We start from the raw sequence: 16,236 nt of genomic DNA on the forward strand, positions 1-16,236 counted from the left end.
TACTCTCACTGTTACCAGTGTCATCATAGTGGTATTCTCACTGTTGACATTGTGATCATAGCGGTACTCTCACTATTTCCAGTGTCATCATAGTGGTACTCTCACTGTTACCAGTGTCATCACAGTGGTACTCTCATTGTTACCAGTGCCATCACAGTGGTACTCTCACTGTTACCAGTGTCATCACAGCGGTACTCTCACTGTTACCATTGTGATCATGGTGGTACTCTCACTGTTACAATTGTGATCACAGTGGTACTCTCACTGTTACCAGTGTTATCACAGTGGTACTCTCACTGTTACCAGTGTCATCACAGTGGTACTCTCACTGTTACAGGTGTTATCACAGTGGTACCCTCACTGTTACCACTGTCATTATAGTGGTACTATCACTGTTACCAGTGTCATCACAGTGGTACTCTCATTGCTACCAGTGTCATCACAGTGGTGCTTTCACTGTCGACAATGTCATCACAGTGGTGCTCACACTGTTGACAGCGTCATCACAGTGGTGCTCTCACTGTCGACAGTGTCATCACAGTGGTGCTCTCACTGTCGACAGTCATCACAGTGGTGATCTCACTGTTGACAGTGTCATCACAGTGGTGCTCTTGCTGTCGACAGTGTCATCACAGTGGTGCTCTTACTGTCGACAGTGTCATTACAGTGGTGCTCTCACTGTCGACAGTGTCATCACAGCGGTGCTCTCACTGTCGACAGTGTCATCACAGTGGTGCTCACACTGCACACACAAACACCATCCACTCACGTGAGATGTGAATTTGCCGCCACACAATTGGACACAGTGACATTTTTACCCCCTGGAACACACGAGGCTGACACTGGAGAATGTCCTGGGTGGAGAGGAGTCCCATGGAGGGGTGTTGAGAGGGATGCCTGAGGAAAGGACCTTGGAAGATCCTAAGGGATGATCCCCAGGAAGCCCTGAGGGGAGGGGGAGGTCCTACTTGATCTCCAGGAAGCCCTGACAGGCGGGGGAGGTCCTACTTGGTTTTAAGGGAGTCATGCGGGGAAGGGAGGTTCTAGGTGGTCCCCAGCCAATGGCTTTGAGGAGTGTGAAAGTTCTAGAGAAGTCCAGAGGGGCTGGGAGGTCCTAGATGGTGTGGAGGGGTGTGGAGGTCTTAGGTGATGGTCCCCAGGAAGCCCTGTATGGCGCGGGGAAGTCCTAGATTATCCCCAGGGAGAAGTCTTGAGAGGTGGGGGAGGTCCAGGATGGTCCCCAGGGAAAGGTCCTGGGGAGTAAGGAGGTCCAGGATGGTCCCCAGGTGATGGTCTTGGGGGAGTCCTAAGGCTCAGGAAGATCTGTAAGGCTTCCTGGATCCTGAGGAACCATGGAAGATTCAAGAAGTTTTGAAACGCTTCCTGAATCTTTAGGAACCAGAGCAGGGAATGCCTGCCTTTTAAAATCGAGTCTGACTCTCTATTAAAGGTTGGAGGATTGAACGTCACACTCTCTGCACTAAATAACCCAAACGTGTTTATCGTTTCATATAAATGTAAATAAAAACCTTAAAAGATGTAGTAGAAGGGTTAGGAAAAAAATGTTCCTGGGAAAGAGGGGAAATTTTAGGGGAAATTTCTGTGTGAAGGAGAGTTCCACTGAGAGGATGCTAGGGAATAATGCACACAAAAACTTAGTCCATCTCACTGTGACAAATCATCTCAGAGATCTTTGCAATTTGTCGTCTGCTCAGAGTGGCGACACATAAATGGCTCAGGACACAAAGTTTAAACGAGGCTTTCACTCTCTGGTACCAACTGAGAAGCAGCAGACCCAGCTGCGGCAGGTGGTGGTGTAGATGAAGTCTACTGCTAGATCTCTAGCTAACCATACAAAGAACAAACAGGTAGAAAAGCATTAACTTGAGTTAATGAATGCAAGAGATATCGTAGATATTCTCAAAACAGTTCAGCCGTTTTGCTACACATTAAGAATCATAACCATCATATTAAATGGGAAGTTGCCTATCTTGAACACAAAAAATAATTACGTATATAAACGCAAAATCCTCAAGTCGCCTGTCATTACATCATGACCCAACATTAACATTTCACAAGGGCAGTGGAAACCTGATGCTGCAACTAGTTTTGCCATAAAGGTACAAGATCCTATGCTTGACCTAGTTCTTGAACCTGACTTGACACCTGGACCGAACCTGTTTCCGCATCCTATGCAGATCAGGTGTTTCACTTCTTAGACTGGATCCCACTTCATCATCGACATTCTGCATTCAAGAGGGAGTTGGACAGGTATCTAAAGTCAGTAACGGACAAGCTGGGCTATGGTTCGTACGTTGGACTGTATGGCCAGCAATAACATTTTGGTTGATCAGGCCCTGATCCCAAGAGGCCTGGTCAAGGACTGGGCAGCGGAGGCGTTGACCCCGGGAACATCCTCCAGGTAGCCACTGGATGCCATCATCTAAGACCAGTATCATGACAGATTCTTGACAAAGAATATACAAACACCAGCTTGTACACTCAGATCACTGAATCCAGTACTGATAAATCAGCAGACGTCGATGCTATAAGGACATCAATCATCTATTGCCGAGCCCATTCCAAAATACCGGCACCACTAAGTTCCGAGAGTTTCTCTACTCCCAGAGCCCGGCCTTGAGCCGGGCTCGTCTGGTGAACGGCTCATCATATGAGAGAGAGACTCGTACCAGGATTAACTCACTGTAATTAATATGCTATTAACACCAACACTTAAAAAATGTGGTGAAGAGAGCCTCAATGTGAGGTCGAAATATACAGTACGCATGTTACCTTCTATTTTGCTTGGTTAGTTAATTTAATTCATTACAAATTTCTCATATTTTGTCAACGCTTTATTGTATTTCTAACGTCTTGTAATGATTTGTTCATTGTTATGTCATATTCCAGAAATGTATCGTAATGATGGTGATTGATTTGTCACCGAAACCTTAATTATGAGCTTCAATAAATGTTTCAAGATTTCAAGCTTCTCCCGCCTGCTATGAATTACACACACATTCCTACCTCTGATTTAGTGTTGCTCAGCAAGATAGCGCTGCTAAGCGAAGGAAATAACACAGGTTTAACAAGTGGAGGGACATGGCCCACCGGTATAACTTTGTCCCAACTGGAATGAAAACCCTTGACCCTGGGGGGGGAAAATAGTGCACGAAGTTTGCTCAAAGAATTGAGTTTCAAGCTCATTCATAAAACCAAAGACCCAAAGAGCGACTTCCTGTGTCTTACTGTGATGATTTAGAGGTGAAATGCCTGTTGCCTGCTTGTTTCTTGCCCGATCTCTCAGCAGTGAATAGAACAAAAAATTAATCATAGACACGATAGAATACAGCATTCCCAGTATTTCAAATTCTAACATCCCCTTTTGTGTTCATGCCTACACTTCTTCAAACTTCTTGCTTATACCACTTATGCTTGCTACGGACATTGCTTGCATGGGAGCAAATACACACCCTTGCCAACTTTCTCATTTGATTTTTTCATTTTTATTACTTTCAATACTGCTATAATAGTCTCACAATGACTAATCTTATGTCGTTATGGTTCTCATAAGGTAGCAACAACCATTTAATATAATCTTCAAATATGTGAGAATCTGAACTTTGTAAAAATATTTTCTGACAGTGAAATGATCTTGTGAGATAACCCAAAGTGGGTAAAGTAGATCTCCGAGAATACTACAAGTTTTACATATTTATCATCTAAATAACTAGCATGACACATACAATAAGCTCTTAAGAACAATATTACTAATTCTTTAACTTGTTAGCCAAATCTGGCAAAGTCACGCGTTACCCATACACGGTTAATTTATATTCCACTGATTCCAGCTCATTACAGCGTAATGATACTGGTTCTTTGTTAATTAGTGATATTCCTGGAGTCTGGCTGTGTGGATAAAGTACTGTGTACTCTGATGCCGAGTTTACAGGTTCGAACCCTGCTGTGGACTGAGGGATAATGTTTGTAAATAATTTCGCCTCTTTGCAAATTGTTAAGCATACACATACATGTCGTTAACCATACATATTGTTAAGCATATATATGTCGTTAAGCATGTAAATGTTGTTAAGCATATATATATCGTTAAGCATATAAATGTTGTTAAGCATACATATTATTAAGCATATATATGTTCTGCCAAATAGATAAAATTGGTCAATTAGCAAGAACTCATTTAAAATTAAGTCCTTTCTAACATTTTTCTCTTATACATTTAAATATATATATTTTAATTAATGTTATTATAAAAATTAATGATTTTGTGCCAAAAGAACCTTAGGAAACTTACCTAACCTTATTATAACAAGCGCAATTTAATTTAGCCTAATCCAACTAAACATATTTTATATAGGTTTACAATAATTTAATAATAAAAACACAATGAAATATATTTTTTTCGTTAGGTTCAGAAAAATTTCTGCGAAATTATTGCATACACAAATTTTCACTTGCCTTATTTAAGCCAAACTCGCACGTTTTACCTATTCGGCACGATACACACACACACACACACACACACACACACACACACACACACACACACACACACACACACACACACATATCCATAGGGAAGTGGAAAAGAATTCTTCCTCCGTAAGTCATGTGTGTCGAAAGAGGCGACTAAAATGCCGGGAGCAAGGGGCTAGTAACCCCTTCTCCTGTATAAACTAAATGTAAAGAAGAAAAACTTCCGTTTTTCTTTTTGGGTCACCCGGCCTCGGTGGGATACGGCCGATTCGTAATCTGTAATCTCCTGATTAACGATGATAATTAATAATTTACATAAACCATATTATGGTGTCATTTATTGATTGTAAACAAAGTACAGGAATCCATCCTCAGAGAACTTAAGTAAATTTATCACATATGGATTGCAGCACATTTTAAGTTAGGTGAGGCTAGGCTAAGTTAAGTTGTCCTCCATCCATAAAAAAAATATACATAAATAGAAAATAGAAAAAATATAAATATAAAATAGAAGGGGATAAAAATGTTTACGATACGAATTGAAAACGGGCAGCCACTGCACGTAGCCTGAACAAATCATTCATAATTCATCTGTCCAAGGCGTCTTCAACAGTCACCCATTTGACTGTCATTTCATCTGTGACGCAATATCTGTCGAGGACCGGTTGAGTGCAGATAAAAAATGTTACCTTGTGAAGTGAGATAAATGAAGTGGTACTCACGTGGCTTTGCCCTCCCGGAGAAAGAGGCAGGAGAGGGTGAGGTCGAGGGAGGCTGAGACCACCTTCTTGCTGAGGGGACGTAGTTTCACCTTGACGTCGTGCTGAGCGCTAAACCCAGCGTACTGCTTCATGTTGATCTGCGCTGTTGCTACTTGACGCCGCTTACCCGTCGACGACACCTGTACACAAAACACTCATGTTACTGCTGCCTCTCTATGATCCCACCCTAATGTTACTGCTGCCTCTCTATGATCCCACCCTAATGTTACTGCTGCCTCTCTATGATCCCACCCTAATGTTACTGCTGCCTCTCTATGATCCCACCCTAATGTTACTGCTGCCTCTCTATGATCCCACCCTAATGTTACTGCTTCCTCCCTATGATCCCACCCTAATGTTACTGTTGCCTCTCTATGATCCCACCCTAATGTTACTGCTGCCTCTCTATGATCCCACCCTAATGTTACTGCTTCCTCCCTATGATCCCACCCTAATGTTACTGCTGCCTCTCTATGATCCCACCCTAATGTTACTGCTTCCTCTCTATGATCCCACCCTAATGTTACTGCTTCCTCCCTATGATCCCACCCTAATGTTACTGCTGCCTCTCTATGATCCCACCCTAATGTTACTGTTGCCTCTCTATGATCCCACCCTAATGTTACTGTTGCCTCTCTATGATCCCACCCTAATGTTACTGTTGCCTCTCTATGATCCCACCCTAATGTTACTGTTGCCTCTCTATGATCCCACCCTAATGTTACTGTTGCCTCTCTATGATCCCACCCTAATGTTACTGTTGCCTCTCTATGATCCCACCCTAATGTTACTGTTGCCTCTCTATGATCCCACCCTAATGTTACTGTTGCCTCTCTATGATCCCACCCAAATGTTACTGTTGCCTCTCTATGATCCCACCCTAATATCTATCCCTTCTTCAACCTAACTCCCTTCCTTCCTTCCTTCCTCTCTCTCTCTCTCTCTCTCTCTCTCTCTCTCTCTCTCTCTCTCTCTCTCTCTCTCCCTCTCTCTCCTCTCTCTCTCCTCTCTCTCTCCTCTCTCTCTCCTCTCTCTCTCCTCTCTCTCCCTCCTCTCTCTCCCTCCTCTCTCTCCCTCCTCTCTCTCCCTCCTCTCTCTCCCTCCTCTCTCTCCCTCCTCTCTCTCCCTCCTCTCTTCTCCCCCTCTCTTCCCCCCTCTCTTCCCCCCTCTCTTCTCCCCTCTCTTCTCCCCTCTCTCTCCCCCCTCTCTCCCTCTCTCTTCCCTCTCTTCCCCCTCTCTTCTCCCTCTCTTCTCCCTCTCTCTCCCTCTCCCCCCTCTCTCCCCCCTCTCTCCCCCCTCTCTCCCCTCTCTCCCCCCTCTCCCCCCCCCTCTCTCCCCCCTCTCTCCCCCCCTCTCTCCGTCCGCCTATAAGTATATCACAATAAAACAATGCTGGATGATCTGCGGCATCTCACTATGAGATAAATCTCACGAAAATACATCACATCAAGAAGTGCTTCTTTTTTAAGGTGTCAGTATAAAGAACTGAAGCATTATGCAATTACATTCACATAAGACAAGACTGCAGCTCTTGCCCAATGGAAATAAGTCACTCTGACTTTTTTGGGTTATCCCAGGTTCTCTACACATATGCTGCTATGTATGATAATTCTATGTAACTGTATTTGTGTATACCTGAATAAACTTACTTACTGCCTGAAACCTGGGAGAAAACCTAAAGAAAACTTCAAAGAAAACGGAAACTGACCAAGAGATGGAGAAACTGGTGAAGCAGTAGTTCTAGATGATAATTTTCCCACCTGACAATCCACATAGGTTTTTATGGGAGCTCAGAGGACAGGTTGCAGCATAATTTCCATTGTTCTCTATTTATTAATATAAATAAAAAAAACAGAAGAGCTTTACTAAGAACAACATTTGGTATCAAAATTTTCAGAAATGAACCAGTCGCTACAAATCTTACTAAATACATACGTAGAAATAAACATAAATCTAAATAGGTTGTGAAAACATGCATTTATATTATATTTTATAAATTGCACGAACTGTATCACTGTAGAGAACAAGGAAATTTCACCCTTCATGGAAGTTGTGTTCATTTAATATTACATACCAGCAAGCCCCTCCCTCCCCCCCCCCCAAGAAAATCATCACTAGTAATCCCTTCCTTAAATTACTTGCAAAGGCAAACCATACCCCAGCCGGGATTGAACCCGCGGTCAGAGAGTCTCAAAACTCCAGCCCGTCGCGTTAGCCACTGGACCAGCTAGCCACAATAAGATTCATCCAACTAGGTATATTTCTACACCATAGGAAGGTTAACACAGGCACCTCTGTGACCACAAATGCAAGTTTTTACAGACGAATCTCCAGCTAGCGTGGCCGTGACAACTCTAGCTCAAGTCCCTTCACTGCCGTCAACATGACTCACGAAATCGTAATGACACGATTGCAAACAAACCATACCCCGGCCGGGATTGAACCTGCGGTCAGAGAGTCTCAAGCTCGTCGCGTGTCATTACGATTTCGTGAGTCACTTGTAAAGGCAATTGTTCGAGAAGAAATTTCTGGCTTAACTGATAGTAATAATATATTACAAATTGTATACAATGATGGATGTAAGCAGTCCACTAGGAGGCTGCACCTGTTCTTGTTGCTATCTCTCCACACAAGAATAACAGGAACTATGTTGAGTAAGTCATAGAAATTAACAACTGAGCGTCTGTACTTGATTGTTTACCATCCTAACAGCACCTGAAGTTAACTAATGACACCGAGCGTGACTCTTTTATTATTACTGTTACCACTGGAAGCTTTTGACTCAAATAATAACTAGAACAACAAGCTCATTGGAGAAGCCAGATATAAATAAAAAAAATGCGGAAAAAATAATTCAATATACAATATTTATGGCTTCTATCACACAGTGAATTACTCCTCCATGATAAAGTTAATATATTAGTCAAAGAAAGTACCCTGAAGAAAAATGTAGAATATAACTTTAGTATGCCAGTGTATCATTAGGAATAATATTAGGATAGGGATAAATAATGAACCTGAACGCTGCAGGTATGTAGTTAGAAGCCTGAGTAGATAGATCTATCACCCACTATGATAACATGAACGTAGATAAGTACCTTTATGGAGCAACCTGCAATATGAATAGACCGGCCAATGTTGCAGTAGCCAGGGTTAGACTTGGTTACAAGTACTTCTGGAAGTTTAGTAGACACAAATGACGGATATGGCGCTGCATAATAAACTAGCCACTTCAGCGGCAAAATCTAATCTATCGCCCATAAAATGAAAAAATAAACCTTTTCTACTCCCGCAGCCCGGTCCTGGGCCAGGCTTGTCTGGCGTTTACCTGGTCAACCAGGCTGTTGCTGCTAGCTACCCACTGGTCCACATATCCATCATAGCCTGGTTGATTCGCCACTTGGCGGTGGTACATCTCCGATTTCCCCTGGAATAATTCTACACTTGTTTCTGGCAGTGTACTGGGAGTGTTTCTGATATTTTATAAAAACCGTGGTCTATGACCACGGTTTTTATACAGTATTTTTTATTATTGTGCCCACGACGTCTCCGCTTTTCACCGAGTTTATTATATAATTTCTGCCACATCTCTCGTGCCAATATGTTGTTATGGCAGTGTGGAGATTTAAGATTAAGCCCTTAAGTACCTTCCACGATTAAATCATAATTATTGCTGGAAAACGTCACTTTTTGTCTCTTTTTATCTACCTTAATACAGGCGCATTTTCATGAAAAATCAAGTTTTTTGAAAAGTTGCTGAAATTCAGTAGGGCTCATGGCTTGGTAGTGCCCTCAGCTCTCACATTAGGGGACCTGAGGTTTGATTCCCAGCACGACTGGAAAACACTTGAGTATGTTTCCTTACATCTAGTGCCCTTGCTGACCTAGCAGTAAGTAGGTAATTCGGTGTTAGAAGATTAGTAACAATACAACAATCTTTATTTCTGCAAGTACAAGGTATGCAGACCTAGCTGACATTAGTGACACACTAATATATAGAAAGCCACTTGTTATGCAGAGTATTTTGGGCAAATTAGGACAATTCTGTTCCTAGTATGCGATACACACTAGTTGACTAACACCCAGGTGAACAGGGACAGCAGGTGGCTTGAAGAAACACGTTAGGACGTGTTTCCTTAAGACACCTGCTGTCCCTGTTCACCCGTACCAGTGATCGAACCCAGACATCAGTGTGTGTGAGCTGAGTGCGCTAGCAATTTTCTCCATCCTACAGAAGAGAAAAATAAGGATCCCAATGGAAATTAGTTAAACAGTGTAATGAGAGTGTAACGACAGTGGCTTTACTGGGTTATCCTGAGTCACTATCTAGCTTAATAATCTCAACAAACTCATCATTATCATCTTAGTTAAAATTTATCAATAAAATCCAAGCTCAAAAAACTCAACTTCCTTTTGAAAAGTTTTATTTTACATTTTACATTATTAAAAAAGTTTGCTGAAATTCAATGTTTTAGCTGCGCCAATGTAAATAACTCGCTTTGATTTTTGGGGGTTATCCTAGGTAATTTACACGTGTTAGTAAAATTAATAATAATCTTTATTTCTACATTATTATTATTATAATCAAAAAGAAGCGCTAAGCCACAAGGGCTATACAGCTGTACAGTGCACAGAACTAGCTGACATCACTCACACACTATATAGAAAGCCCCTGGTTATGTATAGTATTTCGGGCAAATTAGGTAACTGACTCACGAAATCGTAATGACACGATTACATTATTATTATTATAATCAAGGGGGAAGCGCTAAACCCGGAGGATTATACAGCGCCTGGGGGGGGATGTGGAAGGCATTCAGGCTTAATTCGGGGAACTGGAGCACAGATCCAATTCCCTAAATCAAGAGCCCCTCACCAACATCAAGGAACCTTCCTTGAGGGGAGACACGATTACAAACCACGGTACGGTTGGGATTTAAACTCAGGGTAAGCGAGTCGTAAAACTCCAGGCCAGTGCGTAAGCCACTGGGCCACTTGTTTTTTTTTTTTAATTAGGTAAATTTTGTCCCCAGGATGCGACCTACATCAGTCGATTAACACCTAGGTACTTATTTATGTAATTATAGGTAAATAAACTTAGTTAATACCGGCCCTTCGGGTCGTCAGGTAGGGAAGAGATTGTATCTAGGGTGGTGATAAGAAAGGTTTGCGAAACACTGTTCTAAGGTAATGTACAAATCAGTAAGTATACATAGGCACCGTTCTCTGTAAAATGAAAAAAAATCGTTTTCTATAATTCCTGTTGGATAAACTCATCTCGAAGCTTTTCGACAATTTTTAAAGTGTGAGTGTGATGACTAAACCACGTTAGTCTCAATGGTTCTTGGTAATACTGCCACTGCAGGAAAAAAGTACCACTAGTCAAATTCAAGCTAAGACCGCTGCATTTATCTTGATAACTGTCTAGGTATGTGTAAACCAATGTTGTTAATTCAGAACTATGATGTAACGACGAGCAGAGCCCTACATCATCACCCTCTAAATTAAATATTTTTTTTATTTCTTTGCATAGTTTACAATGTGTGGCTTACATGTTATATTGTTAAGTACAAAGAAAGCCACTAACATGCCTGAGCATTTCGGGCATTTCTAAATAACTCATTTATATAATTACTTAAGTATATGTACTTACCTAATTGTGTATACGTGTATGTGTATGCATGTATATGTATTTACCTCGTTGTGCCTCAACCCTTAACATCGACAGGATTTACTAAATCCTTCGCCTCCAGGACCCGAACATATCTACTCATGAAACTATGTACAGTATTTGCCCTTCTACTGCACTCCATATGCGTACTAATTTTGAAAACGTATTCCCTAACGTCCCTATGGTTCATCTGCATATTCTGCTGTCATCTGTGTCCCTGGTTCCTTCTCTTCGCGTCTCCAATAAATGCCTCCATCCACTCTATCTAATCCTCCAAGTGTTTTTTTATGATCTCATTACGAGTCTGTCCCCTCTGGTTCGCCTCTCTTGTACTGTTAGGTTGAGTGCTTCAAATCTCCACGTAGTGCATCCTTCTCAGCTCTGGCACCAATCTTGTGGCGAGCCACTGAATCTTCCCAAGTTTTTTATATGTTTGATCAGGTGGGGGCACTATGCTGGCGCTGCATATTCTAAGATGGAGCTGTATATAATGTCCTAAACCAGTAGTTCCAAAACTTTTTCAGGCTGCCGCCTCCTTGGCTACCAGGCCACATCCCTAGCGTCCCCTTCCCCCCCCCCACACACACATACCAACACACCTATACAAGTGCCTTTGATAAAATGGTAACACAACTCTTTCTTTGAGTTTACTGCAAATTCAAAACAGCAACCTAATACTATAAACATGCGTATTTATTTTACAACTAAAAAATTAACTTAGTAAGCCAATTTATTTAACAATATGAAAGGGTAAAGTTACATCTCCTCTGTAACTACATTGTCTTCACAGTTTTAATAAGACGGATGTGCTTGATGCAGGAACATCAGTCTCTCAACATCATGCTTGAAGGCACTAAGATCCCCGCGTTCACTAATTTTCAGTCCGTTTCTTTGCTTGAAAAGTAAACTTAGATCTATTAAATATGATATTGGAAAGGCAATAAAGTACATTTGACTTTGTTCCACACTGCAGAGTAGCGGTCAGCAACTTTTTTTTTTTTTGGTAACTAAAAATATTGATGTTTTTCTGAACTTTAGTCTCAGGTCGATGTCATTTTGGAGTGAAATCAGTTCTTCCTCCACTAATCCTGTTTCCTCGGTGCTGATATCTAGGAATGAACTGATCATCCAGTCTGGCATTTTAAGCAAAAAAAAAAAAAAATTCTGAAATCTGTCAGACATTCTATGCAGCTCATTCAGGTGTGCACAAAATAAAATAATACTACTTTCGTGTATAACTCTATGTTAATTTTACTCTTTGTCAAGCATTTGTGTTACTTAAGTATTCGTGACGTTCCCTTGGTTCCGATGCCACCCTGTCACCCCTCCCTACCGCCCCCTTTTTCCTCAACGCCCCCACCCCTGGATCTTACAACCGCCCACTTTGAGAATCACTGTCCTAAACGAAACGAATTCTTGCTCAGGTACACAATGGTTTAATTATATTCCTGTCAACAAAGGATAAAAGGTTCAAAGTGATTGTTGAAGTTATGATGTGGGAGTACATAAGTGAGTATGTGTGTACTGAGTATTTAGAGTTTAGTCTAGGGTGATTAAGTGGCTTTTGAGAAGAGTCTTAAACTGATTTTCAGACTGGGTTACTTTAATATCTTCTAGTAATGAATTCCATATTTTAGGGCCCTTTATGTGCATAGAGTTTTTACACAGTGTGATAAGGACACGAGGTATATCAAAAAGAGATCTGTGTCTTGTGTTGTGGTCTTGCACAAGGGATGAACATGGAGAACATATTATAGCTAAATTTAAATCAAAAGACCTGCAAAAATCCCTCACAGTGATAAACGTCTACAGAGTACCACAGTCAAGCATTTACCATTTTAGTGAAAAATTAGGAAACACAATAACTGATGCACATATGAACAAAGACCACTTGCTGCTTACAGGAGATTTCAACATAAATCTACCACATGACCAGGACTCACAAGTAACTGAATTCACAAACACTATGAGTAACTGCCTGTTGCTATCAACAATAACAAAACCTAGAAGATTCTCTGAGACTTGTATCTCCTTATTAGACCACATCTGGACTAACACCATATCCCCTTTAAAATCAGGCATAATCACAGACAACACCACAGACCACTACCCTTCCTTTCTCATAACCAACCTAGGTAAATTGCCCCAAGACGCTACTAAAGTTACCTTTGAAGAGTTTCGAGAGTTATCTACTCTCCAAGCCCGGCCATGGGCCAGGCTCGTCAGTAGGAATGAGGGGTACCCATCAGCTCACGCATCATATATATCTGTATATGTACACACTGAGGTCCGTGGTTCGATCCCCAGTACGGGTGGCAACATCTGGGGTTGTTTCCTTAAGGCAACCTGATGTCCCAGTTCATCTAGCAGTAAATAGGAACCTGGATGTTAGCCAACTGGTGTGGGCCGCATCCTGGGGACAAAACCTAATTTGCCCGAAATGCTCTACATAACCAGTGGCTTTCTATATAGTAAGTCACTGATGCCTGCTAGGTCTGTACTCACCACATTGTACTCACCTAATTGTAGTTGCAGGGGTCGAGACTCAGCTCCTGGCCCCGCCTCTTCACTGAACGCTACTAAGTCCTCTCTCTCCCTGCTCCATGAGCTTAATCATACCTCATCTTAAAGCTATGTATGGTTCCTGCCTCCACTACATCACTCGCCAGACTGTTCGACTTCCTGACCACTCCATATGACTGTATCATGTACTTAAAGATTATTATTATTATTATTATTATTATTATTATATTATTATTATTTATATAAAAAAAATTGATCATGGCGTTATAGTTTAGCTGAAAAATAACGCAGACTTGTATAATGCCGATAACATCGTCGTGTCTTAACTGGTGAAAAGCCTATATATGTATAATATAGAGCATATCGTTTTAAGTTAACTGAAAAAAATAGATGTGTATGATACTAAAGAATGAACCATAAAACAGACGCAAAACACTCAGTAGAGCACAATATTAATGCGAGGGACTTAAAAGTAATACGTAATGTCAGATCACACATTCAAAGATAAATTGTTACATCCACAAGGAAAATGATAGGCTGGATAACTAGAACCTTCATAACAGAAATGTCAAGCTAATGGTGATATTCTAAGTCACTTGTTCGCTCTTGACAAAATGCTATACACTAACGGCCACTTATAAGGCAGGCGAAAGTGCCCGTATAAATTGTCAAGCACCTAAATTATTGTGACATCCCTCAAAATGTACTCCCTGGAACTTGAAAGAGAAGATGTACATCAAAATTTACACATTGGAATCTCTGAAGGGATTGGTCCTTAATCTGCTCACCAAAATTACTTTCTATGAAAGCCAGAGGCTTGGCAGACGGTGTAAAGTACTCCCGATAAAAAGTGTATGTGGAGATAACTCAATAAGTGGGAACTAAGAGTCTTAAACACCTTCCTTTCAAACTGAAGAGAAATTACCACCAGGCCACTAGACGTCTTCAAGAAGGAAATTGATAAGTTGCTCAAATTAATTTCTGCTCATCAGAGCTGTCGTGCATACGATGGACTATGTGCGGCTAGCATTAATAATCGCCACCCTTCACCACTCTCTCTCTCTCTCTCTCTCTCTCTCTCTCTCTCTCTCTCTCTCTCTCTCTCTCTCTCTCTCTCTCTCTCTCTCTCTCTCTCTCTTTACACAGGGTTTGACAAGGTTAAGGATCCCTAGCTTTATTGACAAGCTATTTACAGGTTAAGGATTCCTAACTTCATTGGCAAGCTAAGAGCTGTTACCTACATCAGCTCATTTGAAAGCATTTTTATTGTTATGAGACATACAAGTAGGGAGCAGGATGAAGTTGGAGCCATCTGTGGGCCAGCATTTTCATTTGATCAACTGACTTTATCTCGTTGACATCATTATGCTGTACGAATGTGTTCCATACTCGAGTCATCCTGGGTATATATGATCTCAGACGGAGTGATGTTCTGGAGAAGGGTACAGCCAGAGTGAAGTTGCTGCTTTCTGCCCGTCTTGTGGCATAAAAGCTTGTTTCACGCTGTCCTCGAAGTGGATCCAAGTGTGGTACTTTGACAATATTGGCCTTGTACATAACAGTAAGGCCACCCACATCCCTCCTATGCTCTCTCTCTCTCTCAACATGATCTAAACACTACTCACATCCTCGACGACGAAGGTCCATTCCTTGTCCTCGAAGTCGTTGGTACGGTTGTCCCTGAAGAGCGTGACGGTGATGGCAATGTTGGCTGGTACAGCCCACACACACAGCCCCTCCAGTGGGTTCCTCATGGATGGCTCCCACGCCGGAGCCTCCTGCACCACACGACGTGTGCGACGTAGCCAAACCACGCTCAGCTGCGTCGGCTGCCTGAAACATACACACAAACACATACGATAAAAAGTTTTGGCGCGAGATTAGAAAACAGGGACTTAGCCATACACTTAAGAAAACTGAAATCTACCAAGAACTCAAGAAAACTGGGATCTACTAAGCACTCGAGAAAACAGGGACCTACCAAACACTCAAGAAAACAGGGACCCACCAAACACTCAAGAAAACAGGGACCCACCAAGCACTCAAGAAAACAGGGACCCACCAAGCACTCAAGAAAACAGGGACCCACCAAGCACTCAAGAAAACAGGGACCCACCAAGCACTCAAGAAAACAGGGACCCACCAAACACTCGATAAAACAGACCCGCCAAGCACTCAAGAAAACAGGGAGCTACCAAACACTGAAGAAAACAGGGAGCTACCAAACACTTTTACCTTTGATATACCTTTGATGAGTTCAAGAGTTTTTCTCCTCCCAGATATATAGGTGTGGTACACAGGTGATTCACAAGTGTTGTGTAGATGTGGTACATACAATAGATGGGAATTACACAAGTAATATATTACCAATTTCAAACAATAAAGTTAAAACATTACAACTCTACTGAATCAATTAAATTACAAGAAAATTTCTTACATGATATAATCCTGAGTATATAAACAGAAGAAATAGTTTAGTTAATGGTGAGGGAGAAAAAGAAAACGATACCACCCGTCGTTGGAGAAGCATGGGAAGACGTGTGCAAGGTAGCCCCCCCCCCCCCTCCAACTTCCTCCTCCTCCTCCTCCTCCTGCATTTTCACTTTAGTAAGTTTTTTAAGGCACACGTATACATAAGTGCAATTATGATACATAGTGTAAATTACTTAGGATAGACCCCCAAAAAAGTCAAAGTGATGCGGAAGCGCTGAACTTGTAGCTGTCACATAGCGCCAAGCTAAGCCCAGTTCCCTGGATCAAGAGCCCCCCCTCACCGTCATCAAGGAA

General features: G+C 41.7%; 1 protein-coding gene across 1 annotated transcript in view; it reads right to left on the reverse strand.

Moving 5' to 3' along the window:
- Ehbp1 (Eps15 homology domain containing protein-binding protein 1) overlaps nucleotides 1-16,236 on the reverse strand; it is a 488,549-nt gene that overhangs the window by 331,778 nt on the left and 140,535 nt on the right. Inside the window, exons 3-4 of the mRNA XM_070098683.1 lie at nucleotides 15,075-15,282; nucleotides 5,217-5,395 (exon numbers count right to left, since the gene is read on the reverse strand). Of these exons, the coding sequence (XP_069954784.1) occupies nucleotides 5,217-5,395; nucleotides 15,075-15,282 (387 nt within the window). The remainder of the gene's footprint in view (nucleotides 1-5,216; nucleotides 5,396-15,074; nucleotides 15,283-16,236) is intronic.

This window comes from Cherax quadricarinatus, chromosome 63, assembly GCF_038502225.1.
Source record: "Cherax quadricarinatus isolate ZL_2023a chromosome 63, ASM3850222v1, whole genome shotgun sequence".
Lineage (NCBI taxonomy): Eukaryota > Metazoa > Arthropoda > Malacostraca > Decapoda > Parastacidae > Cherax > Cherax quadricarinatus.